Below are 24,146 nucleotides of genomic sequence, written 5' to 3' on the forward strand. Positions count from 1 at the left end.
ATTATTATTATTATTATTATTATTATTATTATTATTATTATTATTATTATTATGGATTTTGAAACATTTGCATATACATAGGAGTTGTCTGTACTGGCAAAAAAAAAAAACCAGCTTCAAAGTGACTTGAAGCCATGAAATTTAGGTGATGTACAAAGTGAAGCTGGGTGGAAATCGACACAAAGCCACATTTCCAGACTAAAAACCAGAGCAAAAAGAAGTTCCAATACTGTACTTTAACGCAGAAAATGCACATTATCGTACATGCATATAAACAGGATGGCGCCACTACAGGACTGCTGGAAAGTAAAAATGTGAAAGTAGAAAAACAGGATAGGTCGCCAATAAATACATGGATCTAATTACAATATACACAAACCAGATAGTCCAACAGGGGGAAATGAGGTGAAGGGGGCATGTATGGGGAGCTGCCATGACTGTGCTTTGCCAATTGTCACTGGGCACACTGATGGACTGATGGTATAGGTGGTGTACTGACATGTGCAACTGTGTGGTCTGTCACACTGGGGTCCTATGGGATGGCAGACATTTGGGAGGAGGGAAATAACTGGTGGTCACAGGTGGTATGTTTGTGTAATTGTGTGCTTGCATGGTGGGGAGGCGGGGGGAAATATCCAAGTGGTGCAGACAGCCTTTGTGGACAGAGGGGCTTCCACTCACTTTCATAAAAACTGGTATCAGCTCTGTTTTTCCTCTCTGCCTGCTCAGCCCCCCCACCCCCCAGTAAGATATGAATCCATGTGGATCGATCCATGGGAAGAGGTGGGTAAGAAATTATTATTGTTATTGTTGTTGTTGTTATTTCTTGGAGATGGGACTCAAGTCTAAACAAATTCATTTATGTTTCATATACACCTTATACACATAGCCTGAAGGTAATTTTATACACAATATTTTTAATAATTTTGTACATGAAACCAAGTTTGTGTGCACCAAATAACCTAAAAGCAAATGTGTCACTATCTCAGCCACCCATATAGACCATTTTGGATTTTGGACTATTTCAGATTTTGCAATTCCAAATAAGGAAGACTCAACCTGTATAGTGAAAATCTATTGTGGATTAAACAAAATTTATTGCATTTAAGCTGATCTGGAATGGAGTAATTCATCTGTCACTCAACTGTAGCCCAATTGCCAAAGAAAACACTGAATCTCATTTGCCAGCTCTCTCTCTCTCTCTCTCTCTCTCTCTCTCTCCCCCTCCCCCCTCCCCTGGGTAATAGCAACATACATTTTGTACCTTATTTTCTTGGAATGGGAAGCAACAGCCATATTGATCACAGGGAATGAAATTTGGTATTTGAATAAGTATTAGCATTACAAAATGCATTTTCGGGTGGGTTGCAAAGACAAAATTATTTGTATTGTGTGCAGAAAGGGTGAAGAGACAAGATAAGTGCAAACGGATAATTTTCAACCTGACAGTGGGCAACAATGTACCATTTTAGTGCCATATTCATTTCCAGTTGTGAATTCCAGGATCAACAGGCTGTTTTGAATGATTGGTTAGAATGGGCATTATTAAAGATAATACGCAGGACCTGAAAACCTCCAAGAGTAGCATTTCTGGGGTAGAAAACACTCTTTAAAAATCCAGATTAGAATGGGGAGTGGAGAAGGGTCTGACAAAAACCTTAGGGGCTAAACAAATTCCATGGAGGGCCAGAGACAGCCTATAGGCTGTATGTTCCCACCCCCGGTGTCTATCAAGGGAGAAAAAGAGAGAACACACTTTTTTAAACAAGAGGGCATCAGCTAATTTTCAATATGTAGAAACCCTTGGTTTTCCCTTGCTTTTGGACAAAGGATATACACCCAGTAATATGAGACTGGTTGTGAGTACTGTAGCCAATGATCACAGGATCTCCCAAATTCTTGGGAGGCTCAGATCTTAGTAATCTCACATAAGTGGACTTGCATCTGGTTCCAGTTCACATTCTTTTTTTCACTTTCTGTACATAATTTGCAGCATAATACGGAATATAATTCCACATCAAAACTTAGGCTGGCATTCAGTTCAGCAGTTAAAATACTGTAACTGCAGACAATTCGTATTTACAGTCAAGAACAAACAAAAGTGACCTCAAAAACCTGCCTTTCATACCCTGGCAATCCCCTGACCAAAGCATTTCAAAGGTACTAGAGATTGGAATGCTGAGAAATGACATCCACTTCACACTCCTGATCACAATGTGCCTTGGGACAAGCAGTTATGGCAGGACCTCAAGGGGTTTCTTGCACTGTCTGTTTCCAAGGCACTCTGCAGCCACCAGAAGTATTTAGCAAGTACATTTCTATACCGCTTATCAGTGAACTAGCACTCCTTAAGCAATTTACAATGTGTAAGCCAATCAGCCCCAACAAGCTGGGTACTCATTTTACTGACCTACAAAAGGATGGAAGGCTGAGTAGACCTTGGAGCCCTCCTCTAGGATCGAATTTACAACATTGTGGCTACAGTGCCAGCATTTAACCACTGTGCCACCAGGGCTCCTTCAAGAAAGGCTTGCACGTTTCATTTCCTGGCACCCCAATTTCCGGCATCTTGGAAATGCTTTGTTGCGGCATTGCAGTGCTGTGAAAGGAAGGATTGAGGTGGCATGGTCAGGCATAACTGCAAAGACGGAGTTCCAATACTGTAGTCAGGCTAAAATTCTATTTGAAGTCACATTGAACTTATATTCCAGTGTAATCAATGTTAACTCCAGAAATAAACCTGATTTTTGTGAGACTTATCTCTGCATGTGTGTGTTTAGCATTTTTCTGACCAGCAGGCCTGAATTATAATTTAATTTTTTTTAAAAAAATCCTAAATCTCAATTGTAAATTGACCTATAATCAATAAATATAATATTTAGTGAGACCCAATGATGAAACTAATTCCAGGGGTGGATCCTTGAGGGACCCTGGAGGGGAATGACTCTCCAGATGGCTGGGAGGAATAATGGGGGAGCAGAAGAAATTTGGGGGCAAAATGAACAGGAGAGAATCCCACTTCGCAAGAAGACTCCTGCTCACACAGCATTAGCTCCTACACAGAGTTTTCCAACAAATTCCTCCAATTGATAAGATAAGACACTTATGGGGATGAGAAACCCACATAGTAAGTAGAAGCCGACTTGTGAATATCATCATATCATAAGCTTTTCTGAGAATAAAAGTCAGAAGATGAAAAGATCAAAAAGCTGCTTTTCCTCAGGCTCATTCCATGTGCTCTGTGAAAAGCTGCAGTTCAAAACTTATCTGTGAAATGAAAAGGCATGGATTCTGTTCTTGTAAAAAAACAACAACAAGAAAATCCTCAATCATTTCATTCTGAACAATGGCTACAGGCTTCCAGGGGAGAGAGAGAGAGAGAAAACACTTTTAAATGTAATTGTTAGGAGCTAGTATAAACCTCTGGAATTCAGGTTATATCATAGTTTAGGTAGACTTTGAATATTTGAAAGTAAAAAAATCTTCTTGAGAAGAATCACCAGCATATACATCTTAGTCTCCCACTCCCTTCCTCCGCCACCTTATGTACATAGGCAAGAAAATATGTACCTGTAAAGCTACTGTTCATTTCAGGGACGTCATCCTCCTCTTCATTCTCCGTATGCACTATGCCAGCATTTTGCATATCATTGTAAGACTTGGTTCGTTTGGGGGTTGACTGCTTGGAGCAGGACTGGAGGTTTTGCAAAGCATCAATGTTATTCACATTCCCACTGAGGGGTTGGCTGGGAGGCTTGGGTGTTCCATAATAGTTACCTAGGCAATAGAAACACATTTGCATATTGTGTGTCTGTGTATGTTTTTAAAATGGAACAGATTTCGTTTCATTACAGAATTTGTCTTTCCCTCCTCCATTCACTACAGTCAAAACAATTTCACTCTCACCTACTATGAACAAATACTCTTTGCTACCTTTCCTTCCTACCAACAGAAAGAGTTCCCCCTCCCAAAAAAGAAGAAGAAAAGCCCGACATTGTCTGCTGTGTTACCTTTTTGAAATGTATTCATGTTTAAATTTAAAAGCAGAACCAAAACCTTCCTTTTTGGTGTGCCAAGCATACAAGGACTAAAACAAAGACAACTGTGGTGAATAGCCAATCCTTTCCAAAAAACAAAAAACAAAAAAACAACCGAAACCCAACAACACTCATTACATTTGAATTTCAATTAGTTGTAGTAGTTGTATTTAAGCATGCATGCTCCCACACAATGCTATGCCAGATTTAGAGTGAGCCCTACACAAAATAAAAAATTCATTACAACCATCACCCAGAAAAGTGATGAAAGATTGAGATGACCTGGATTAATATACATCTTCAGTGGGTGGCAGCTACATTTTTAAAAAGCAACATCTCTCCAAAAAGGAAAGTTTTTTGGGAGGTGGGGGAATGGCATCACTTGGCAGCTGCTTTGCCAAGGCAGGCTTTCAGCTGTCAAGGTTGCAAGTTCCAATATGGCACAGGAAAAAACTTGTGGGTTTTCCCCAGTCCTGCTGTACTGGCGTGTGCCAAGAGCTTGGTGTGTGCCAAGATTTGTATGCAGCTGCCCTGTGTGGTGAATCACTGAACTACAGGTGGCAGTTTCTGGGGCACTTGATGTCATTTCACCTGGAAAGATTTTCCTGGGCAGGAAAAGAAATCCATACAAGAAGCTTTCTAGTCTGCTTGAGCTTTGCTCAAACTTCTTCCGAAGCTGTAACAAATGGAGAGGCAGGGTCAAGGAACAAGCTAGAAGTGGGAACCAACTAAGGACACAAAACTGTATGTCCTTGGCTGGTTCTCACTTCTGGCTTGCTCCTTGACCCTGCCTCTTAGTTTGTCCATTGGTTTATTTGTTTTTTTTTTTATTTCCTTTCTGTGCCATCTTTCTCCCAAAAAAGGGACCCAAGGAAACTTACAAACTCACAAGATAAAAATACTTTAAAAACAATTTTTAAAAAACAATAAAAATAACCCAGTTAAAACAGTTTAATATTAAAATTGAAAACATACATAAGTTAAAAAACAATCTAAAATACACACCTCATATACAAGCCATCCTATCATGATTTTAAAAAGCCTGCCTGAATAAAAGCTTTTTTACTTGCCATCAAAAAGCCAGCAGGGAGGGGTCCAGCCTAGCCTCCCATGGAAGGGAGTTCCAGAGGATAGGAGCAGCCATTGAGAAGGCTCTGTATTGTGTCCTCACCAAGCAAGACTGTGATGGTGGCATGACCGAGAGAAGGCCTTCTCCTTAGGGCTCTAGCAGCTTTATATAGGGAGGTATGGTCTCTCAAACAGTCTGGAGCTAAGACCTATAGGTTTGTGATTTATACCTCTCCTATGACTACTGACTTGTCCCACTTCTTCCAGTTCTTCCCAGCTCCTGGTCTACTTCAGAACTCTTCTCATAGTCCAGATGTAATAGCCTATGTAAACAGAGTTAAAAGCATAGGATCTTGCTGCAAAGTCTTTCCCTTTGCCTGGTCTCCCAGCACACATGACTAAACTTCCACTATTTTCTTTTTTGACCTCATCATAACCTTAACCATAATTTGTTCATCCCAGAACTATAAACCTATTATTATTATTATTATTATTATTATTATTATTATTATTATTTATATAGCACTGTAGAATTGCACAACGCTGTACATAAAAACAACAAATATAAAAGAGTAAACCTGCCTATGGCGTACAATCTAATTTTTATATACTCTGCTTCAGGAGTGGGTGATTGTACCTCCTCTCTCCCACCCAGGATTGCTGAACTACAATTCCCAAGTTCCCTTGCCACTGGTTGATAGATTACAGTCCAACAACATCTAGAAAGCAATAGTTGTCCCTCTCTGCTTTAATCTGAAACCTATCAGTTATATACGTTGCACTATAGGCCATTAAAAAAAAGATATGTAATTCATGTGAAACAGAAGGAAACAAGTCCATGGACTGTTCCAACCTTGTAACAAATAGCTAGCAAAGCAGGAATGTTATATGTGCACCACAAGAGAAAGATCAGATTGTTTTGGTAAGGGGCTTATTTGACACAATTATAGTACAAAGATTCCACTGTAACGGCAGTGGCAACATCGTATGGAAACTGGAATACGTAGTTTGGTGAGGCAATAAAACTTCTTGTCAGAAAATTCTAAATATCTCAGAAGTGGTGAAAGTGGGATCATAAGGCTATAATTCAGTAGGGTCAAAGGCTCCAAGGACCTGATCACAAGGAGAAAGTCCATAAGTTATATGCACAGCTGAACACACACAGAGACACACACACACCCTGAGAGAGAAAGAGAGAGACTGACTTCTGGCCTAAACTTTAACTGAAACACCAAGTCTGGTGGGAACATGTTACAAATAAGGATGTTATTTGTAATGGAGCTACTTTCAAAAAGTGACAAACACTAACAGTGCAGGGTGGTTTGTGTTTTTAGGATAAAACATTGTTTTGTTTTGTATCCCTCAGAACATGACTTTGGGGAAATATTTGGCAATTTTTATACTTTTAGTACCGTATATTTTAAATAATTCAAGTAATGAAAAAAGTAATACACCACTTTTCAAATAACAAATAACAACAAGAATTGATCAGTGGTGTTACTCCCTTTGATGTCATCAGGTGTGGGTGCACAGAAAAGTCTGTGGAAGTGGGATTGCCTACCTTCCTTTCTGCTGCCTTGCTTGCTTGCTTCACCCATCCAGCTAGACAGCACCAGGCCATATCACTGATGAGGGACCAGTGCTACAGCCTCTGGAGGTCGCATTCAGGGCCTGGTACAGCTGCCTTGCCAGGCTCTGAATAGAAGGCTGCTGAGGAGGGGGAGGATGCTGCCTTCAAAGGGTTTCTTCAGTGTCTGGCACGGCTGCTAGATAAGCTTAGAGAAAGAGAGGCACCCCCCCCCCTTTTCACTCACCCAGCAGCCATACCAGTCCCACTGGGTGTACCACCCTGTTGGGCATACACCCCACTCTGCATGCCACCTAGTGTGGCTCATCCCCCTGCACCCACCTAATGACACCTCTGCAAATAACTATTATCAATTAATAACTGACCATGCTATGCTCAAACAGCAATAAGGGTTTTAAGAATAACTTTTACTATATATTAAAATATTAAACACATCCAAATATTAATAGTCACAAGCCTGGAACAACTACAAGAGCTGTTAATAAAACCCTTCACTAGATCCAGTATACGTGGGTATATTACAGGCAGATGACTCACTCCTAATTTTACTTTTGTCAGAGATATCACCCAATGTAACATTATCAATCTTCTTTTAGCTATGAACTAACCCCTCAACTGTGCAAGGCAGTTAAAAATATCAAACCATTACCTATGAGCAAATTTAATACATAAATGCTTGAAAGATACTGGCGAAACGTCAGGAATAAACCCTTATAGAACATGGCCACATAGCACGAAAAAAAACCAACACAAAAAACTATGTATGTTGGCCATGAAAGCCTTCAACTTCATGCTGGAACCTAAGACAAACCTATCATGGGGTTTTCTCAAGCTGAGAGTGTGTGATTTGTCCAAGGTTACCCAGTGGGTTTCCATGGCCAAGAAGGGATTTGAACCCTGGCCTCCAGAGCTGTTGAACACTGTTAATACACTGTATCAAGCTTGCTCCAAGAAGATAAACTTAGCTAAATTAACCTAAACTAAGCTAAGAAGCAGGCAATATTAATCAGTACCCTATTTTTTGTGGGTTTTTCAGGCTATGTTTCCATGTTCTAGAACTCTTCTAGAACATGGCCACATAGCCCGAAAAACCCACAAAAACCTATGGATGCTGGCCATGAAAGCCTTCAACTTCACAATTCCCTATTTTCTCCTCATAGATTCCATGAAGGGCACACTAGGTTTGGAGAATGAATGCTAGTCCAGCACTCTGATTACTACACTACATTGGCTTTAACACATTTGAGGGCCAAAGCTGACATATACAGGAAGGAAATTGTTTTACTCTAGCAGAAGTGCTGTAGGCCCAATCCAGACTGGGGAGCCCGGCAACCGAAAAAACACTGTTTTGCAATACAAATTGCAGGAATGGTACATCTAACCTGGATCAGGTCCAAGTGTAGCAGGGCAATGAGTTAAGCACTTCCTAGCTGTCCACACTTCCAAATGCAAATGGCTCTGATGGTACCTACTCTAAAGAAAAGAAAGGGAAAAGGTGCTAGTTGAGACCATTGTGGTGGAGTAGTTTGAATCCTGGACCATGATTCTGGAGACCAGAAGTCAATTCCCCACTGGGCCATGGAAACTCACTGGGTGACCTTGGCTAAGTAATACACTCTCACACCCAGTGATAGGGCCACTTTAGTCAGAAACTATTAGAAGACACACAACGAGAGCAACAAAGATGCTAGCTACCTCTTTAAATTAATGTCGGCTTTGCCTGTTAATAGATACAAAACACCAAGCTAGAACAATGACAGTAGTATTCTGCCCCTTCCTCCTGCCAAAAAACCAAAAAAAAACAAAACCCTTCTTTCAATCTTGTGGTATAGGGAGCGGGTACACTTGCTTTGAAGAATGATTCCATATCATTGAACCCTGTTCAAGCCAGTACAATGGCACATACAGGTTTCAGCTCTTCAAGAGCAGCAACACCTTTAAACTCATTCTTCATTTTGAATTTTGAATGCATGTATATGCATTATTGATTCAAAAGCAAGGACTTCTTCTGGTAAAAGCCTTAATGGGGATAAAGAAAGTTCTTACAGCAGCCTGAGCCTCTATTAGAGAAGTTATTCTCATGCTCTATATAATGCTGGGGTAGTTAATAGATGGCAAAAGGGAAAGAAGGAGACAGCAAAAAAGGGAAAGAAGAAAGCAACAGGGAGAGAAGACAACTACCATTCTTTATGGTGCCTTTCTGTAACACTGTTGTATTGATCTTTCTTTTACTCTGTTCTGGTTTATAGAAGAGACAGAGGTTGACAGCCCTGTAACAAATTCTTCAAGCTGGCTGCCCATTAGCTGGCATAATCCTTCAAGTGTTGCTCTAACTCAGCTCCCCTGCTTTTAAATAAGGCTCTGAAGTCAACATCAGTAGAAACTGGTATCCAAAGAAGGGTATTTTCAGTGATCTCTTTTCCTTAGATTCAAAACATCGATTGTTCCAGTTGCAAGACAGTAAAGGAAAAATGACACACATAAAACATAGTGAAAGGCTACATTCTACATTCAAATTCTCATCCCTGGGCTGGGCACAGGGGCAGCTGAACAAAGAAAGCAGAGTCCGTGCCACTGAAATCTAAATGACGATAATGCCCCCAAATTAACATTACTACAAATTCATATGTCCAGATTTGCAGTGAAAGGCAATCAGGGCAGCAGCCCTGGCACTGCCAAAAAAGGGGGGAGGATACAAAAGAGGACAGATTCCAATATGCTTTTTAATGTACGTATAGCTTCAAATCAGACATAATTATAATTAAGTAGAAATACAAGTGAGAAATGAGATCCAGTGTGGCATAGTGGTGTGTGTGTTGGATCAGGGCTCTGGGAGACGAGGGTTCAGATTCCTGCTCAGTCAAGGAAACATACTGGACAGCCTTGAGCAAATCACATTCTATCAGACTCAGAGGAATGTGATGAGAAAACCACGCTGAAGAAATCTTGCCAAGAAAACGCTGCGATATGTTGGTCGTAGGGTCATCTTAAGTTGGAAACTACTTGAAAGCAAATAACAACTACAGCAACAAAGAAATACAATGTATCTTACTACAATGGGGAAGAACACTGACTAGGTGATTGGTGCACTTACTGTGCCGTCCTTGGATAACTACCTGTGTATGTGGAGTGGGGGGGAGAGCTTTAAGCTAGCCATGATTTGATTAATCTTTCCAACAGAGGCCTGTCTTCTGTTAAGACTTTGGGTCACCGCTTGCTTGTTTTAATAGGGAAACCAACAGATTAAAGCATGGCCACCATTAATGTTCCACAGCCCAGAGCCTTCTCTTGTGCTTAAACTTTTTCACGAAAATAGAACACGGGGCTATTAGAAGAGAACGGATAGTGAAAATTTTGTGTGTGTTTTTATTATTTGTATGTACAGCAATGTGCAAATCTACAGAGCTATAGAAATAAAGTATAGTAATAATAATAATAATAATAATAATAATAATAATAATAATAATAATGGTATGAAATCCATTGGGTCACCATAAGTCAACAGACAACTTGAAAGCACATATATACACCCACAGATGATGCTACCAAAAAAATTTCCTTTTTTATGCAGAGCATTCTCTGAATTTTTTGCTTTCTACCCAGTCCCCTATCCTTTCAGAAATCTCATTGAGTAAAGCGTTTTCACACCCGCCTTCACTTTCAGTTGCAATTAAAGGTTAAGTTTGGTTTTCCAGCAGTGTGGAAAACCAAATGTCAAAACAGATGCCAAATGTTTCATGTCCCTGTATATGTCACCCATCACAAATAGTAAAGAAAACCCCTGATAACCTCCTCACATTCTTCCAATCCTTTTCCCATCCTTGATAATTAACCATCTGGTGGGGTTATTCAAAGGCTTCATCCCCCATTAGAATGCCTATCTGCAAAATGAGAAGATGTTTATACATGTACATTATCAGATGTAATGTGCACACCGATTAAAATTAGGAATTACAAAATGAATGAATGAAAAAGTGATATCGGTATGAACATCTAGATGGATATCTTTAAAAGTGCTAGGTAATTTAATCCATGACTGTAGAAACACTTATTTTTGTGGCTGTAATATTCAAGCTCTATTTATTAATGTTTGGATGACAAAACACAGATCTGATCTAGAGGTCTCTTGTTATACAGTGGATGTTTAATGGAAAACCTGGTTTCACAGTCTCCTCACTTATTTCCCATTTGTTTTTTCACCTCCTAATAATGTAAATTACTGCACTCATCCACTCAAGGAGTACAAGTGCTACCCTATGATTTAGTATAACACATCCACTGCAAATAATGAGAACAGTCAAAGCAAAGCTTAGGTACAACTGATCAGCCTACAGTCTGGAGACTATTCATTCAATGCTAAGAGGAAAAGGAGGAGGAAGATATTTGAGGAAATGCTTTTTGCTTTGGAAGTAATTTGGGATCTTAAAAGGACCCAAATATATCCCCTGTATGCCTAATCATCACAACCATCTTCCAGGTTAACACTGGGATTTTACAAGCATTTGCATAGCAACATTGCTGACATGCGGTCACCATCATTTTATGATAAAACATCATTTTTAAAACAATAATAACAACCCATTTTTAATTAACAATACTGTATCATGTAGGGGTTTCCAAATTACATAAGAAGTAAACTTCCTTGCGCAATCAAGAGTAACCAAAACCAAGTCCACTCCCCAAAATCCACCTGTGGGCGGGGCCGGCGGGGCTGGTTGCATGCTGAGGTGAACACATGCCGCTCTCTCCCAGAAGTCCTCTCATGCGGAACAAACTTACTCACAGAGTGCAGTGGAAACAAACTTTTAATACTTTCCAACACCCTCACCAACAAAACTAAACAGGGGCCCAAACTTTGGGCTTTCCACAGCCACCGTGCCTCCAGTCCACCGTCCGCTCCTTAGGTCCTGTGGGCCTCGTCGGTGAGGGACCCGTGACCTCCTCGGCAGGGCGAGCGTCCCCTGGAGTGCTTCTCAAGGGGCTCCAGTTATGCCTTCTCCTGGTCTTCGGGTACGGGGCCTACCTCCCACTGCTCCCCCTTCGGGTCCCACTATTCATCCTCCAGGTCCCTTTTTCCTCCTGGGCCCCACTCCTCTGCGTCGGAGTACGCGAAGTATCCTTCCTCCCAGGGATTTCTTAGGCGTACCTCCTCATGTGGTCCTTGCCGCCGGCCCCCTGACCTTCGCTGAAGGGATGCTGGGGTACCGTCCCACTTGGGACTCCTAACCACCTGCTCTCTCCCTCTTGTGGCCGCTACTTCCCGACCCCCTCTTCTGCTTCCATCATCTCCTCCCGCGTGCCTCTGCCCCTCTCCTTTTATCCCCCTTGGGACCACCCCTTTCACTTCCTCTCGCTCCACCTCTTGCCCCCTCCCTTCCTGTTCTCCCACCTGGTCCCCATCAGCCCTCCCAGCTCTCTCTCTCAGTGTCTCCACCTCACTACACCACCAAACAAAACACCTATCATTCGTCATGGTAGTTTCTTGTTCTCTGTCAAACAGATTTTAAAAACCACATATACCACAAAACCAATCATAGAACGGTATAAAAATGGATTTCTTCCTGTTGAAAATCCCTAAGGGATGTGAAAGCACTATAAAACAAAGAAATTGCCAGGCATACCCAGCACTGAAAATCAATACATTATTATTACTGTATTTATTAACTTTTTATTCCACATTTTCCCTCCAACAAGTTCAAGGCAATGAACATTCTTCCCGTTTTGAACCTAAAAACACTCTGAGCTTGTTTAATTAACATTGACTGGCAATGCCAGCTTCAGGCTTCTAAGGGTCCCTGGGCAAGACCTTTTCAGGTCCCCTTCTTCCGTGAGTTTATCTTTTCATTGTTGGCAGCTGCTGTTGTTCCTCTTCTTCACCATTGCTACAACTTGCTTACCTGGCAGGCAGAGAGGTAGTGAGTAAGAAGGCAGTGGTGTGCTCTGCTCTAGGACTGCCAAGCAAAGATAATCTCAGGTCCCGGGATTTCTGGGTCAAAATCTAAGAGTTAGGGATGGCCTCTTGGTAATGCATTCGGAATGGGCTCAGGTGATATCATTGAGCATTATGCATTAAGCAGCAACCATGGTTGCTTGTTGTTTATCATTTAAACACCAGCACATAGAACATAATTTCCTGTTTGGAAATTAAGACAGATATTCCAGCTAATGGTGCTGTTCTCTGAACAAGGTGAAATGAGTGGATTATTCCTTCTCACTTAGGGAGGTGGGATAAGGAAATATAACATATAGATTGCACCAAATCAAGATCAACACTTGGAAATCGAAACCAAGCAGAATGTGCAAATTGCAGCAAGCTGTTCCATGAGAATTGGGGACTTGAGGGGATTGGGAGGGAACACTGAGATCTCACAATCCCACTCTACTCCTTATCATCACTGTTATTTGGGCTACACAGAAGGGCAGGCAAATGAGCAGGATACAAAGGTAGTCTGAGTTCCTGTCTTGTGAATTCTCAACAAGGCACTCAGTCATGTTCCTGGTCCTACTGTAATTTAACTATTACACCATAGCAGCTTTCAAAATGTATGGCACATAATATTCTATTATAGGCAATCATTTGGTTAATAGGCTAGATTCTGTGATTCTATGATGAAATCAATATATAAAACCACTGCTCTTACACTTCGGTCTTTCAGATATTTTGGATGTCAGTATCCAGAACCCCTGACTCTTTGTCATGTATCTGAGAGTTGAATGTTTGACAACTGCTGCTATACAGCATTATGTTATTGGAAAAGTAAAAATGTCACAATAAGTACATTCCAATTCTTGAACTACACACAATTGTAACAGCTCTTTTTCACATGAACAATATTTAGCTGGTAAAAGGAAATTCGAACAATATATTCTTTACAATTTCAATACTTCTGAACTTAAAAGAGGAAGGCCAAACTTGTGTTAAAATAAAATTAATTAGTATCAGAAATAAGCTGATTAATTGCCATCACCATCATTCCTATCTTCACTGTGAGCTTTTAAAAGAGCAATTAAAATATATGGAACATTGTAAGAGGCAAGAAAACTAGTATCATCAGAAGGAAAATATTCCAAAAGAGATTGTTGAACATCTTTCAAGATCCAAGTCTCAGAGTCTAACACATAGTGACTTACATAAGATAAAAAGAACTTATTATTGTATTAAACTGGCTTTTCACTGCCTTGAGTTCCTGTATTTCTCAGCTTCTGGCCTTATCAGGGATGTGCATTGTCTGCATGCCACACTTCAGATAGGCCAGAAGCTGCACTTTTTGGCCTGTTTTAGGCCTATGATCCTGTGCCAATCTGAGTAAAGGCATTAGAAACTGTACCTTAGAAATATGCCTCTATTGTAGGGATGAAATGGAAATTAATCAATTTCCTGGCTGGGGTCAAATTTTGGGTTCCCATTCCAAATTGCAGGAACTTCCTTTATGTTCCCAGCATAACAGAAACTGCACAGTTTTTGAGAACTGTGCAAGAGTTTGAGTGTCTGCACAGCTTTACATTCATATTTGTTTTTAGCATGGGCAGGGCATTATTCACTTACATTGTTTTTCATTATATATTTGTGCAAGCCAAATGATACACAGCAGAAAAAGAAACTTGGGGTGACTGAAGTTGCTTCCACACATGGTTTTGATGTTCAACATTGCTGATTTTGCACAACATGTTTGTTACAGGTAAATGGATGACTTTTTAACTTGTTATTTCTGTGCTGTGTGGGTTAAGATGCTATCTGCATGGTGAATAAAAATTATTTACTCTGTAGATAACTATACTTCCTTGAGAAGACCAATCATTAATTTCCACATCTTTATTTATTAAGACCACAAAAACCATATGATTTCATATATACTTCCTTCTTAAACCATGACTGCAGTGTTATAAAAATACCACAATTCTGATGCAATAAGATACAGCTAAGTTACTTCTGTGCATAACTGAACAAGAGGGGAAAACCCAAGGCCATAAAATCAAGAATAGAGAAACACTTTCCACCCAAGGGCCACAATCCCTTACAATTAACTGTGAATCTCATGTAGCCACTGGTTGAATCCCAAACTCTCTGTCTTTATCTCTCCTTTTTTAGCTTTTCACATGTAACATTCAACCTATGTACATTGTATTGTACTTTATGATCTGTATCAGGTGCAGTTGTTAAGATATAATGGAATGTATATTCATACAGTTGTTTCTGGCTTTGTATTGCTGTTCAAGCTTCCTGGCTATCAACAAGAATAAGGAAATTTGGGTGTGGTGTAACCGATATTTCTTTCTTTGCAATGTAATTACAGTCATCCCTCCATTCTCGTGGACTTGAGATCTATGGTTTTGAATGTTCATGGAGGGGTGACCTCCATTAATTTCATTGGGGCGCAACCCATGTGTACTCATCGCCATGTGCACCATTCAAACCTATGGGGCTTGAATATTGGCAAGTCTTCATTTTGGGGGGGAGGTCCAAAACAGATCCCCCATGAAAATGGAGGGCCGACTGTATTTGTAATACTGCTGCTGGCACCCTACACAAAGATACATCCCAGCATGTTCAGTGGGGCTTGTCTATGTGGCCCTTGGGTGGAAAGAGTGCTATTTGGGGGGGAAATACTATTTCTTCTACCTAAATAATTAGCAGTAAAATTAGTTCAATTGTACAGATTTAAAAAAACAAACAAACAAATCACCATATTCTACTTCCAAAAGCAGTAGTATGAAATTTTGAAACAAAACAGAGTACTAATGAAAGTCATCTGATAAGAATTTATTAAGAGGGAAACAGGGGAAGAATGTAATATGAACATTCAGATAACTATGTAATTTAAGCCTAAATCAAAACAAAACAGGACACGATGGAGTCTCATAAATAAATTTACTTAGGGTTTCAAGTATGTCTGTCACCCAAAGCTGCTGCTGAATAAAGTCTCTTTTCAGGGTTTTAGATACAATTTGGTTAGTGCTTTTCATTGATACAAGTTTGCCGTGTTTTCCTCAGTCTTCTATCTCTCTCATATCTTTTATTCTCCCTCAGAATTAGCTCACGGACACATAAAAGTGTGTGTGTGTGTGTGTGTGTGTGTGTGTGTGTGTGCCTTCACGTCACCTGCTGACTTATGACAACCTCATTAATTTCATAAGGTTCTGTAAGGCAAGGAATACTTAGAGAGGTTTTTGATCATTCCTTCCTCTACATAGCCTACAGCATCTGACATCAGTGGGCAGTCTTCCATCCAAGTAATAAACAGAGTGACACTCCTTAATTTCCAAGATCAGACTGGATCAGGTGCCTTTACCCTGCTCAGAATTTTTCATGGTAGCTTTTTAGGGACAAAGAGGCTGTAAGGGGCTACATTTACAGCTGCCATAAATTGAACATAGTCTTTTCACACAAACACTGATGTGCTCATTCCATCCAGGTACTGCTGAACCCTTTAGCTGGACTCTGTTTTTAAGAGGATTCTTGTAGCTGGGTATAAACCAAGAACGAACATGGTTACAGGATTACACTGTGTATATGTAATGAGAGCCCTTGTGGCCCAGTGGTTAAATGCCTGTAGTGCAGCCACTCACCCACAAAGGATAAGGTTGTGAGTTCAGTACAAGCCACGGGCTCAGGCTCGACTCAGGCTTGCATCCCTCCGAGGTCACTAAAATGAGTACCCACATTGTTGGAGGAAATTAGCTTACACATTGTAAACTGCTTAGGGAGTGCTTAAGTGCTCTGATAAGTGATATAGAAATGTACTTGCTATTGCTATGTGTTCACAGTGCCTCCACATGTCTTGAAATATTTGGCAGAACCTGTGTACATTACTGATTCTTGTGTGTGTTCAGTTTTACCTGCTCTCATCTAAGCCTGGTATTGAGTTATTTTATGCAGTCATTTATACCCAAGCAAGGGAATAGCAACCCCACTAAATATTCATCTCTAAATTACCACAATGAGTTGGTTACAATAATATTAGAATGATCACACACACAATACGGATACAAATGCGCCGCCTTACGAAATTTCCGGGATACGAAAAAAATCAATAGGAAAAAAACTGTTCCGGGTTACGAAGGTTATTTCGGGTTACGAAAAAATTTTTGGTGCTTTTCGGCGCTATTTCGCACGAAATCGCGGCTTTTCCCCATTAGCGCCTATGGCTTTTTCAGCTTACGAAGTATTTCGGGTTACGAACGCGGCGGTGGAACGAATTATTTTCGTAACCCGGGGTACCACTGTAACATGCCATACAAGTAAATAAAGCAACCAGTTACATTGTCAGCACCATTATAAGTAACAGCAATGAGTTATTTTCCAAACACTTTCATGAATAATGGGAATGAATTACGTCCAAATAGTAACTTTCCAGTAATGTTTGGATCCAGTAACTTAAAATTAGCCTGGGGCAAAATCAGAACCAGGGAAGGGAGATGCAGAGCTTCAGGGCCTTCTGGACTGTCCAGCTGCTCTTTAGTCACTTGGGCAGTATGTGCTTGGGAGGCTGAGTGCTTTTCCCTCCACCATTTCTTGCATGCCCTGCTCAGCTGAGTGGGAAACACTAACAGCAGCAAAAAGGGGTCCATTTCCCATCTGAAACTCTAGTAAACATGGCTTATTTTATTTATATATTTTGACATAGGGCCCAAAGCTTACAACAATATTAAAACAAGTTAGAGAAGAAATATTGATAATAGAAAAAAGTTAAACCACAATTGAACAAGGACTCACATTAAAATATTAATTTTAAACTTCTGTGCTTCATAAATTATGCAGATCATGAAAAACTATGGATTGCTCTTAAAGAAACAAGTGTACCACAATGTTTCACTGTCTTGATATGTCACCTGTACTCAGGGCAAGAGGCCACCATCTGGACAGAATATGGGAAAAGAGTGGTTTTTGGTTGGTAAGGTATATTTTATCACCGTAAATGTTTAACCTGTATGCTGACATATCCTATGTAAAGCTAACAGAATGAACTTCAACAGGGAGAAATGTAAGGTACTGCACTTAGGGCGAAAAAATGAAATGCACAGATATAGGATGGGAGACACCTGGCTTAAGGAGACAACATGTGAAAGGAATCTAGGAGTCCAAGTAGACCACAAGTTGAACATGAGTCAACAGTGTGATGCGGCAGCTAACAAGGCCAATGCGATTTTAGGCTGCATCAATAGAAGTATCGTATCTAGATCCAGGGAAGTAATAGTGCCACTCTATTCTGCTCTGGTCAGGCCCCACCTGGAATATTGTGTCCAGTTCTGGGCGCCACAATTCAAAAATGACATTGAGAAACTGGAGCGTGTCCAAAGGAGGGCGACTAAAATGGTGAAAGGTCTGGAAACCTTGCCCTATGAGGAACGACTCAGGGAGCTGGGGATGTTTAGCCTGGAGAAGAGAAGGTTAAGAGGTGATATGATAGCCCTATTTAAATACTTGAAGGGATGTCATATTGAGGAGGGAGCAAGCTTGTTTTCTGCTGCTCCAGAGAACAGGACCCGGAGCAATGGATGCAAGCTGCAGGAAAAGAGATTCCACCTCAACATTAGGAGGAATTTCCTGACAGTTAGGGCTGTTCGACAGTGGAACAAACTCCCTCGGAGTGTAGTGGAGTCTCCCTCCTTGGAGGTCTTCAAACAGAGGCTGGATGGCCATCTGTCGATGATGCTTTGATCTGGATTTCCTGCATGGGGTTGGACTGGATGGCCCTAGTGGTCTCTTCCAACTCTATGAGTCTATGATTCTAAGGTGGATTAGTTTCCTTATGCGTAAATGAGCATGTATGATATATTTTTTGAGTTCTCATGGTTTCAGGTAGCTCTGAAAGCTTTTTTAAAAGTGATAGAGCACAGTGGAATCTGCACTGATTATGAAAGATGGACACTGAGTGGCTATAACTGATTTTAATTGTTTTGGATTCGCACTAAACTGCTTCTTCATTGTCTCAAATGCACATTTTTAAAATTGTTTTCAAAGGTTAACTTAAAGGCCAGTCTATTACACTTAGAATGATGGCACTAATTAAGAATACTGTAATCCCTTCTTCCTTTGGAATGAATCCCAGAGGATGAACCACAGAATCCTACATTATTTTTGAATATAATAATTGAGCATAGGATAATACTTTGTTGATATACAAAGAAATCTCATCTGTCTTGACACAAACATTCTATAAATGCATTTCTGATATGGCTGTAAAATACAGTGGACCCTTGTTATACGCTGGGGTTTGGTTCCAAGATCCCCCGTGTATAAGAAAATCCGTGGATGCTCAAGTCCCATGAAATATAATGACATAGCAAAATGGTGTCCCTTATAAAAAATGGAAAATCAAGGTTTGAGATTTGAAATCTATATTTTTTGGAACATTTTCAAACCGTGGATACTTGAATCCGTGTATAAAAAATCATTGTATAAGAAGGGCCGGCTGTATACATCTATTAGCTTTTAAGGATTTGTTTTTAAAGGAACATTTTCAATTTTTTCCAAATGTTTTTCTCTCTAGGTTTTTGTAAAGTGCTAGTCACAATCAGAAGACAGTGGGATTCTATAAAGGAATGTAACATTAAAAAGAGGAAAAGACTACAATCCTACCTAAGGAGGTGAAAAAACAAACCAACAAAGCAAAATTAATACCCAGCATTGTTGTTGCTGTTGTGTTCAAATCATTTCCGACTTATGGTGAAGCTAAGGCGATTAGGTTTTTTGGCAGGATTTGTTCAGAGGAGGTTTGCCATGGCTTTCCCCTAATTCTAAGACCATGTGTCTTGCCCAAGGTTACCCAATGGATTTCATGGCCAAGCTAGGAATCAAGTCCTGGCCTCCAGAGTCATAATCCAATACTCAAACCACTATGCCATGCTGGATCTATATAAAGACAGGCGAAAAAGACAAAATGGCAGAACATCCATTCAAATGCATCATAAATGAGCTGTCATCAATTCTGGAGAATAACACTCCTCTCACAAGCTCTGGGAGGCACACCTTTCTGCTAGAACATGAATGATAAATGCAAGGATAAGACCCTGCCACAAACCCAAATGCCAAATTTATCCCTATATCTACTCTTGGAGCAATAGTACAGGAGCCAATAATATCACCTACAACATCAGAGGAGTATTTACTTGCTCTTCCAATGTGATACATGCCATCCTATGCCAGCAATGGCCCTCTGTACACTACACTGGACACACAGGGAAGTCTTTATGGAAGATGATTGATGAACACAAATCTGACATTAGAAAACCCCAAAACATGATTTGCTTCTTTGTGGGTCCTATTACATTCTATCCCACTCCCACTACTGTATAAATATGCTTTATACTTGAGGTGTTAACACCACTCGATACTGAATTTGAAGTGGGTTTACACCCACAAAAGCACATGCTAAAACAAACAAACAACGTGTCTTAATGTGCTGCCAGCTTTCTTTTTTCCCTCCCTCCCCTTCCCTTTCTCCTTTTTATGTGGCAAGAAACGAACATGGCTACCTCTTTAAAAACTACAAAGGAACGCATCACTGGCGCGTTACAAACGGCCATAAGGGATGTCCTCAGGACATGCTAGGTTTAAAAAGGGGCGTCACTTCTTGACGCCCCCAAGCCTAATACGTCCTGAGGACGTACAAGATGGCGGCACCCCATCTACATGGGGGCTGCCATGATGGTGTCACGAACGCGTTGCCTCCAAACGAGGCGGCGCGGACGTGATGCCATCGTGCCGCGTGAGGGCGCTTAGTGAGCCCTTTCGTCGGAGCAGGAAGGAGCTCCGAAACGGAGCTCCTTCATGGTCTTGCGTCGCTGGGCACAGCCTTTAGATGGCTGAGCCAAGCGACGCAATGGAGAAAGGGGCCAAACGGCCCCTTTCTCCGCCTCCCCGCCACCGCGGGATGTCCTTGGGGCTTGAAGCCCCAAGGATGCCCCTTTCCAGGCCTCGGGGAAGGAGCCTTTTGCCGCTTCCCCGTGGCCTGGAAAGCGGCGGATCGGGTCCTCAGCGGCTGCCACTCTGGCTGCTAAGGCCCCAATCTGGCGGGGAAAGGGCAGGTGCAGGCCGTCGCTTTTCAGCGGTCTGTAACGCGCCATTGTAACTTATATTTCTGAAAATGATAAAAGTATATGAAACATTCCTAAAACTTGCAAACAAAAAGCCATGAGAAGCCATGAAAGTTACAGCAGTATTCATTGAAGCAACAGATTTGTTTCTTTTTAACAGTATTTTCTAGCAGTGCTTTATAATTCTCCACTTAACATCACAACAAACCTGCAAAATTCACTATGATTTTCATCTTAACCAAAGGTGAGAGCACACTAAAGGGATCCAGACTTCTCTATTCAATAGTTTGGCTTTCATTACTGCACTCCTTCAATAAGTCTGCAGATTGAAAAGGATAAACCACTTACTTCTCAACAGTCAAACTGAAAATTTCCCTATGTTTCAAAGGAACATATGTGTTTTAGCCTGGACAAACCTGGAGTAACAGAGATTAGAAAAGCACACACATAGCCATAAATGCTAACAGAACAACCCTATGCATATCTTGAAAGGAGTCAGTCCCTGTGAATTCAGTCCAACTTTGTCCAACATAATTATGTGCAGACTTTTCATGATACAGTGGGTCCTTGCTACCTGCTGAGGATTGGTTCCAGAACTCCCTGTGCATATCAAAAGCTGTAGATGCTCAAGTTGCATTATATACAATGATACAATAAAATGGTGACCCTTATGTAAAATGGCAAAATCAAGGTTTGCTTTCTGGATTTTTTTTAAAAAAATTCAAGCCATAAATGGTTGAATCTGTGGATGTAGAATCCATAGATATGGATGGATCACTAAACAAGTAAGGGATAATTCCAAATGGCTATTGGGTTACAGTCAACCTGTGGCTTTCCAGTTGTTGGACCACATCTTTAATTCACTAAAGGCAACTGCAGTCTGACAACACTCCACACTCCTGCCTCCCATGAACAGGACTTTAAATTTCCTGGACTTTAAACTCCCAATTCCCACATGACCAGAAGGAGGAGGAGCCAGCCTGCAAAATTTACCCTCCTTATACCATCTTCACTAAGGACAGAAACAACAAAATGCAGGCATCTTCTAACATCTCCATTTTCCCCCCTCCTCTTTGGTTTGTAACATCTTGCCTGATGAAGAAGCCAGTGGAGCTTCAAAAGCTTGCAACAAGTATATTGTGCATTTCGGTTGGCAAATAAAGGTATCAATAAAATTATGTTTTGTGGATTTTTGTTTGAATTTGCTAAATGATCAACACAGCTCCCCTGCATATTAGCTCTATGTAGGCACATGCAAGCCAAAATAATTAAATCCAAAAAGTGATTGTCATTTTAACTGTAGTACATCTCTTGATCAAGTATGAAATAAACAAAAAAAAATCAAGTGTCTCCATGAACATTACTTTCCTTTAATGTTAAAGGGTTAAAACATGCTTCTTTCTGAAGAGAGGATAGGATCCAGGGCACAATATAAAAAATTAAGTAGCATTCTCAAGGCTTTTGGGATGCCTGGTTTCATAATCTGTAAAACTTGTTGAGACTGCTTGTTCTTGCAACATACCTTCATAGGTTCCTACTTCAAGAAGAGTCCCACTTTTCTCAAGCTCAAGAAATTCTTGAACAGTCAGAAAGTTGTAGTCCACACCAGGCACTTCTCCTTCTCGTGGAGGTCGAGTTGTGCCTAGATAAGAGAGGAGGGGGAAAGGAAACAAAATGAAGTGAGTATTGACACTGAAGCAGCAGCCAAAGAAAACAAATACTGCATTGTTACATGTCTGATGGAAATAATGGTGTCAAAATCCCCCGTGGAATCTACAGGGGAAAGAAAACATGTAGCAAAGCAGAACAGCAAAATGAGGCAGCAGCATGCTAGGCTTGATACACAGGATGTCTTCAGCCAGCAACAGTCCGTGACCCAAACTCAGGGGGGACAATACTTAACTTCAAGGTGCATGGGGTGAGATTCACTTTCTCTTTGCATCATCATTATTATTATTAACCTTTATTTATAGAGCACTGTAAATTTACACAGCGCTGTAATGAGCTATGAGACTCAGAAACAGCTGCAAGTTCATCCAAAAAGGAAGGGATTTAATCAAATACGTAAGTGTGTGTGTGTCCCTTCAAGTTGCTTGACAGCTTATGTCAACCCCATGAATTTCATAGGACTTTCTTAGGCAAAGAATACTCAGAGGTACATTTGTCAGCTCCTTCCTCTGTTAAAATGTGTGCTTAATGTTTCATAAGCCTCCTTATTCCTGCAACAGATTAAAATTGTCTCCTTCGGCTCACCCCAAAAGTTATCTCACACATGAAGCCCTCTGCCAATATTGGAGCATGTCCAGAGCTGACCAGGTTGATAACATTCCTGTTGGAACCCTTAGACCAGTGGTTCCCAACTTGTGCTCCGAGGTGCTGCACTTCCCATGTGCTCCACGGCCACTCCAGGAAAATTACAATCTATCCCATTTTCCTCCCCCCCCCCCGCCCCCTATAACCCTACTCCCAAACACCATTAAGTTGTAAGACATAGGGTAGGTTTCTTAGAGGCTCTGCCATAGAAATTGATTCTATGCAACAGAGCTCCGTTGAGTCAAAAAAGTTAGGAACTCCTGCCCTAGATGGAGTTAGGTTATTTGCTTAATTCATTGTTGTACCCATAGCATGGGAAGCTATTTCAAAAGTAATTAGTTACAATCAAATCCTTATAGTTTGTAACTAGCACAGTTAAATTTTTTGGACACAACTCTTTATTTTATTTTTTACTGTTCAATAGTAATTAAACAATTAATTTTAATTTCTGTTTTGAAAAATCAAATTGCTAGTCTTTGCTGTAAGGCACGTTTATTTAGTGAGACCACAGACCTTCTGCATATAAGTAACTAAAACATTTACTTCAGTAACAGTTACTGGGGGGGGATTACTTACAATTCACTCATTATATGTCACTAGTTCCAAGTTCTGTTTGCAGTCTACTGTTTCACTGCAACCTGATAACAGCTTCCCTCTGTTTAAGTACCTCTGATGCATATGCTTGCAAGATATATACAAGGAACAAATTCTGCCAAGAAAGCCCCATGACTCAGACATGACTTCAAGCCATACAAAAGAAGAATATTTCTCAAGTTGCTCTTTCTAGAAAAGGTATACACTATCTTAGCAATCCAAAATACCACACATTGATTTATATGAAAAATGTGTGTTATGTTTGCTTTATTTAATTTTACAGATTAAGCCAAAACTTGCATTACATATTTATTAGCATCCATCCTCACATTCCCCACCTGTCTCTTTATGACAATGGATGCACTTCATTATTCCTCTCCACCTTTATTTGTATTGAATCATACCTGTCAACTGGGCAGACTAATTTTCTAGGATGTTTGAATAGTTCTATTTGTTTCATGTCAGTGTCCTTAATTTCCTGAGCAAGCTGAGATTTTAAAGTGGCAGCT

The 24,146-nt window shown here is 40.6% G+C and overlaps 1 protein-coding gene across 17 annotated transcripts in view; it reads right to left on the bottom strand.

The window, feature by feature from the left end:
• MAGI1 (membrane associated guanylate kinase, WW and PDZ domain containing 1) overlaps positions 1 to 24,146 on the bottom strand; it is a 598,529-nt gene that overhangs the window by 148,997 nt on the left and 425,386 nt on the right. For all 17 annotated transcript variants that reach the window (XM_042453464.1, XM_042453468.1, XM_042453467.1 and 14 more), the window contains exons 3-4: positions 22,253 to 22,372; positions 3,571 to 3,777 (exon numbers count right to left, since the gene is read on the bottom strand). In XM_042453464.1, the coding sequence (XP_042309398.1) occupies positions 3,571 to 3,777; positions 22,253 to 22,372 (327 nt within the window). The remainder of the gene's footprint in view (positions 1 to 3,570; positions 3,778 to 22,252; positions 22,373 to 24,146) is intronic.

The sequence above is a fragment of the Sceloporus undulatus genome, chromosome 2 (assembly GCF_019175285.1).
Source record: "Sceloporus undulatus isolate JIND9_A2432 ecotype Alabama chromosome 2, SceUnd_v1.1, whole genome shotgun sequence".
Classification (NCBI taxonomy): domain Eukaryota; kingdom Metazoa; phylum Chordata; class Lepidosauria; order Squamata; family Phrynosomatidae; genus Sceloporus; species Sceloporus undulatus.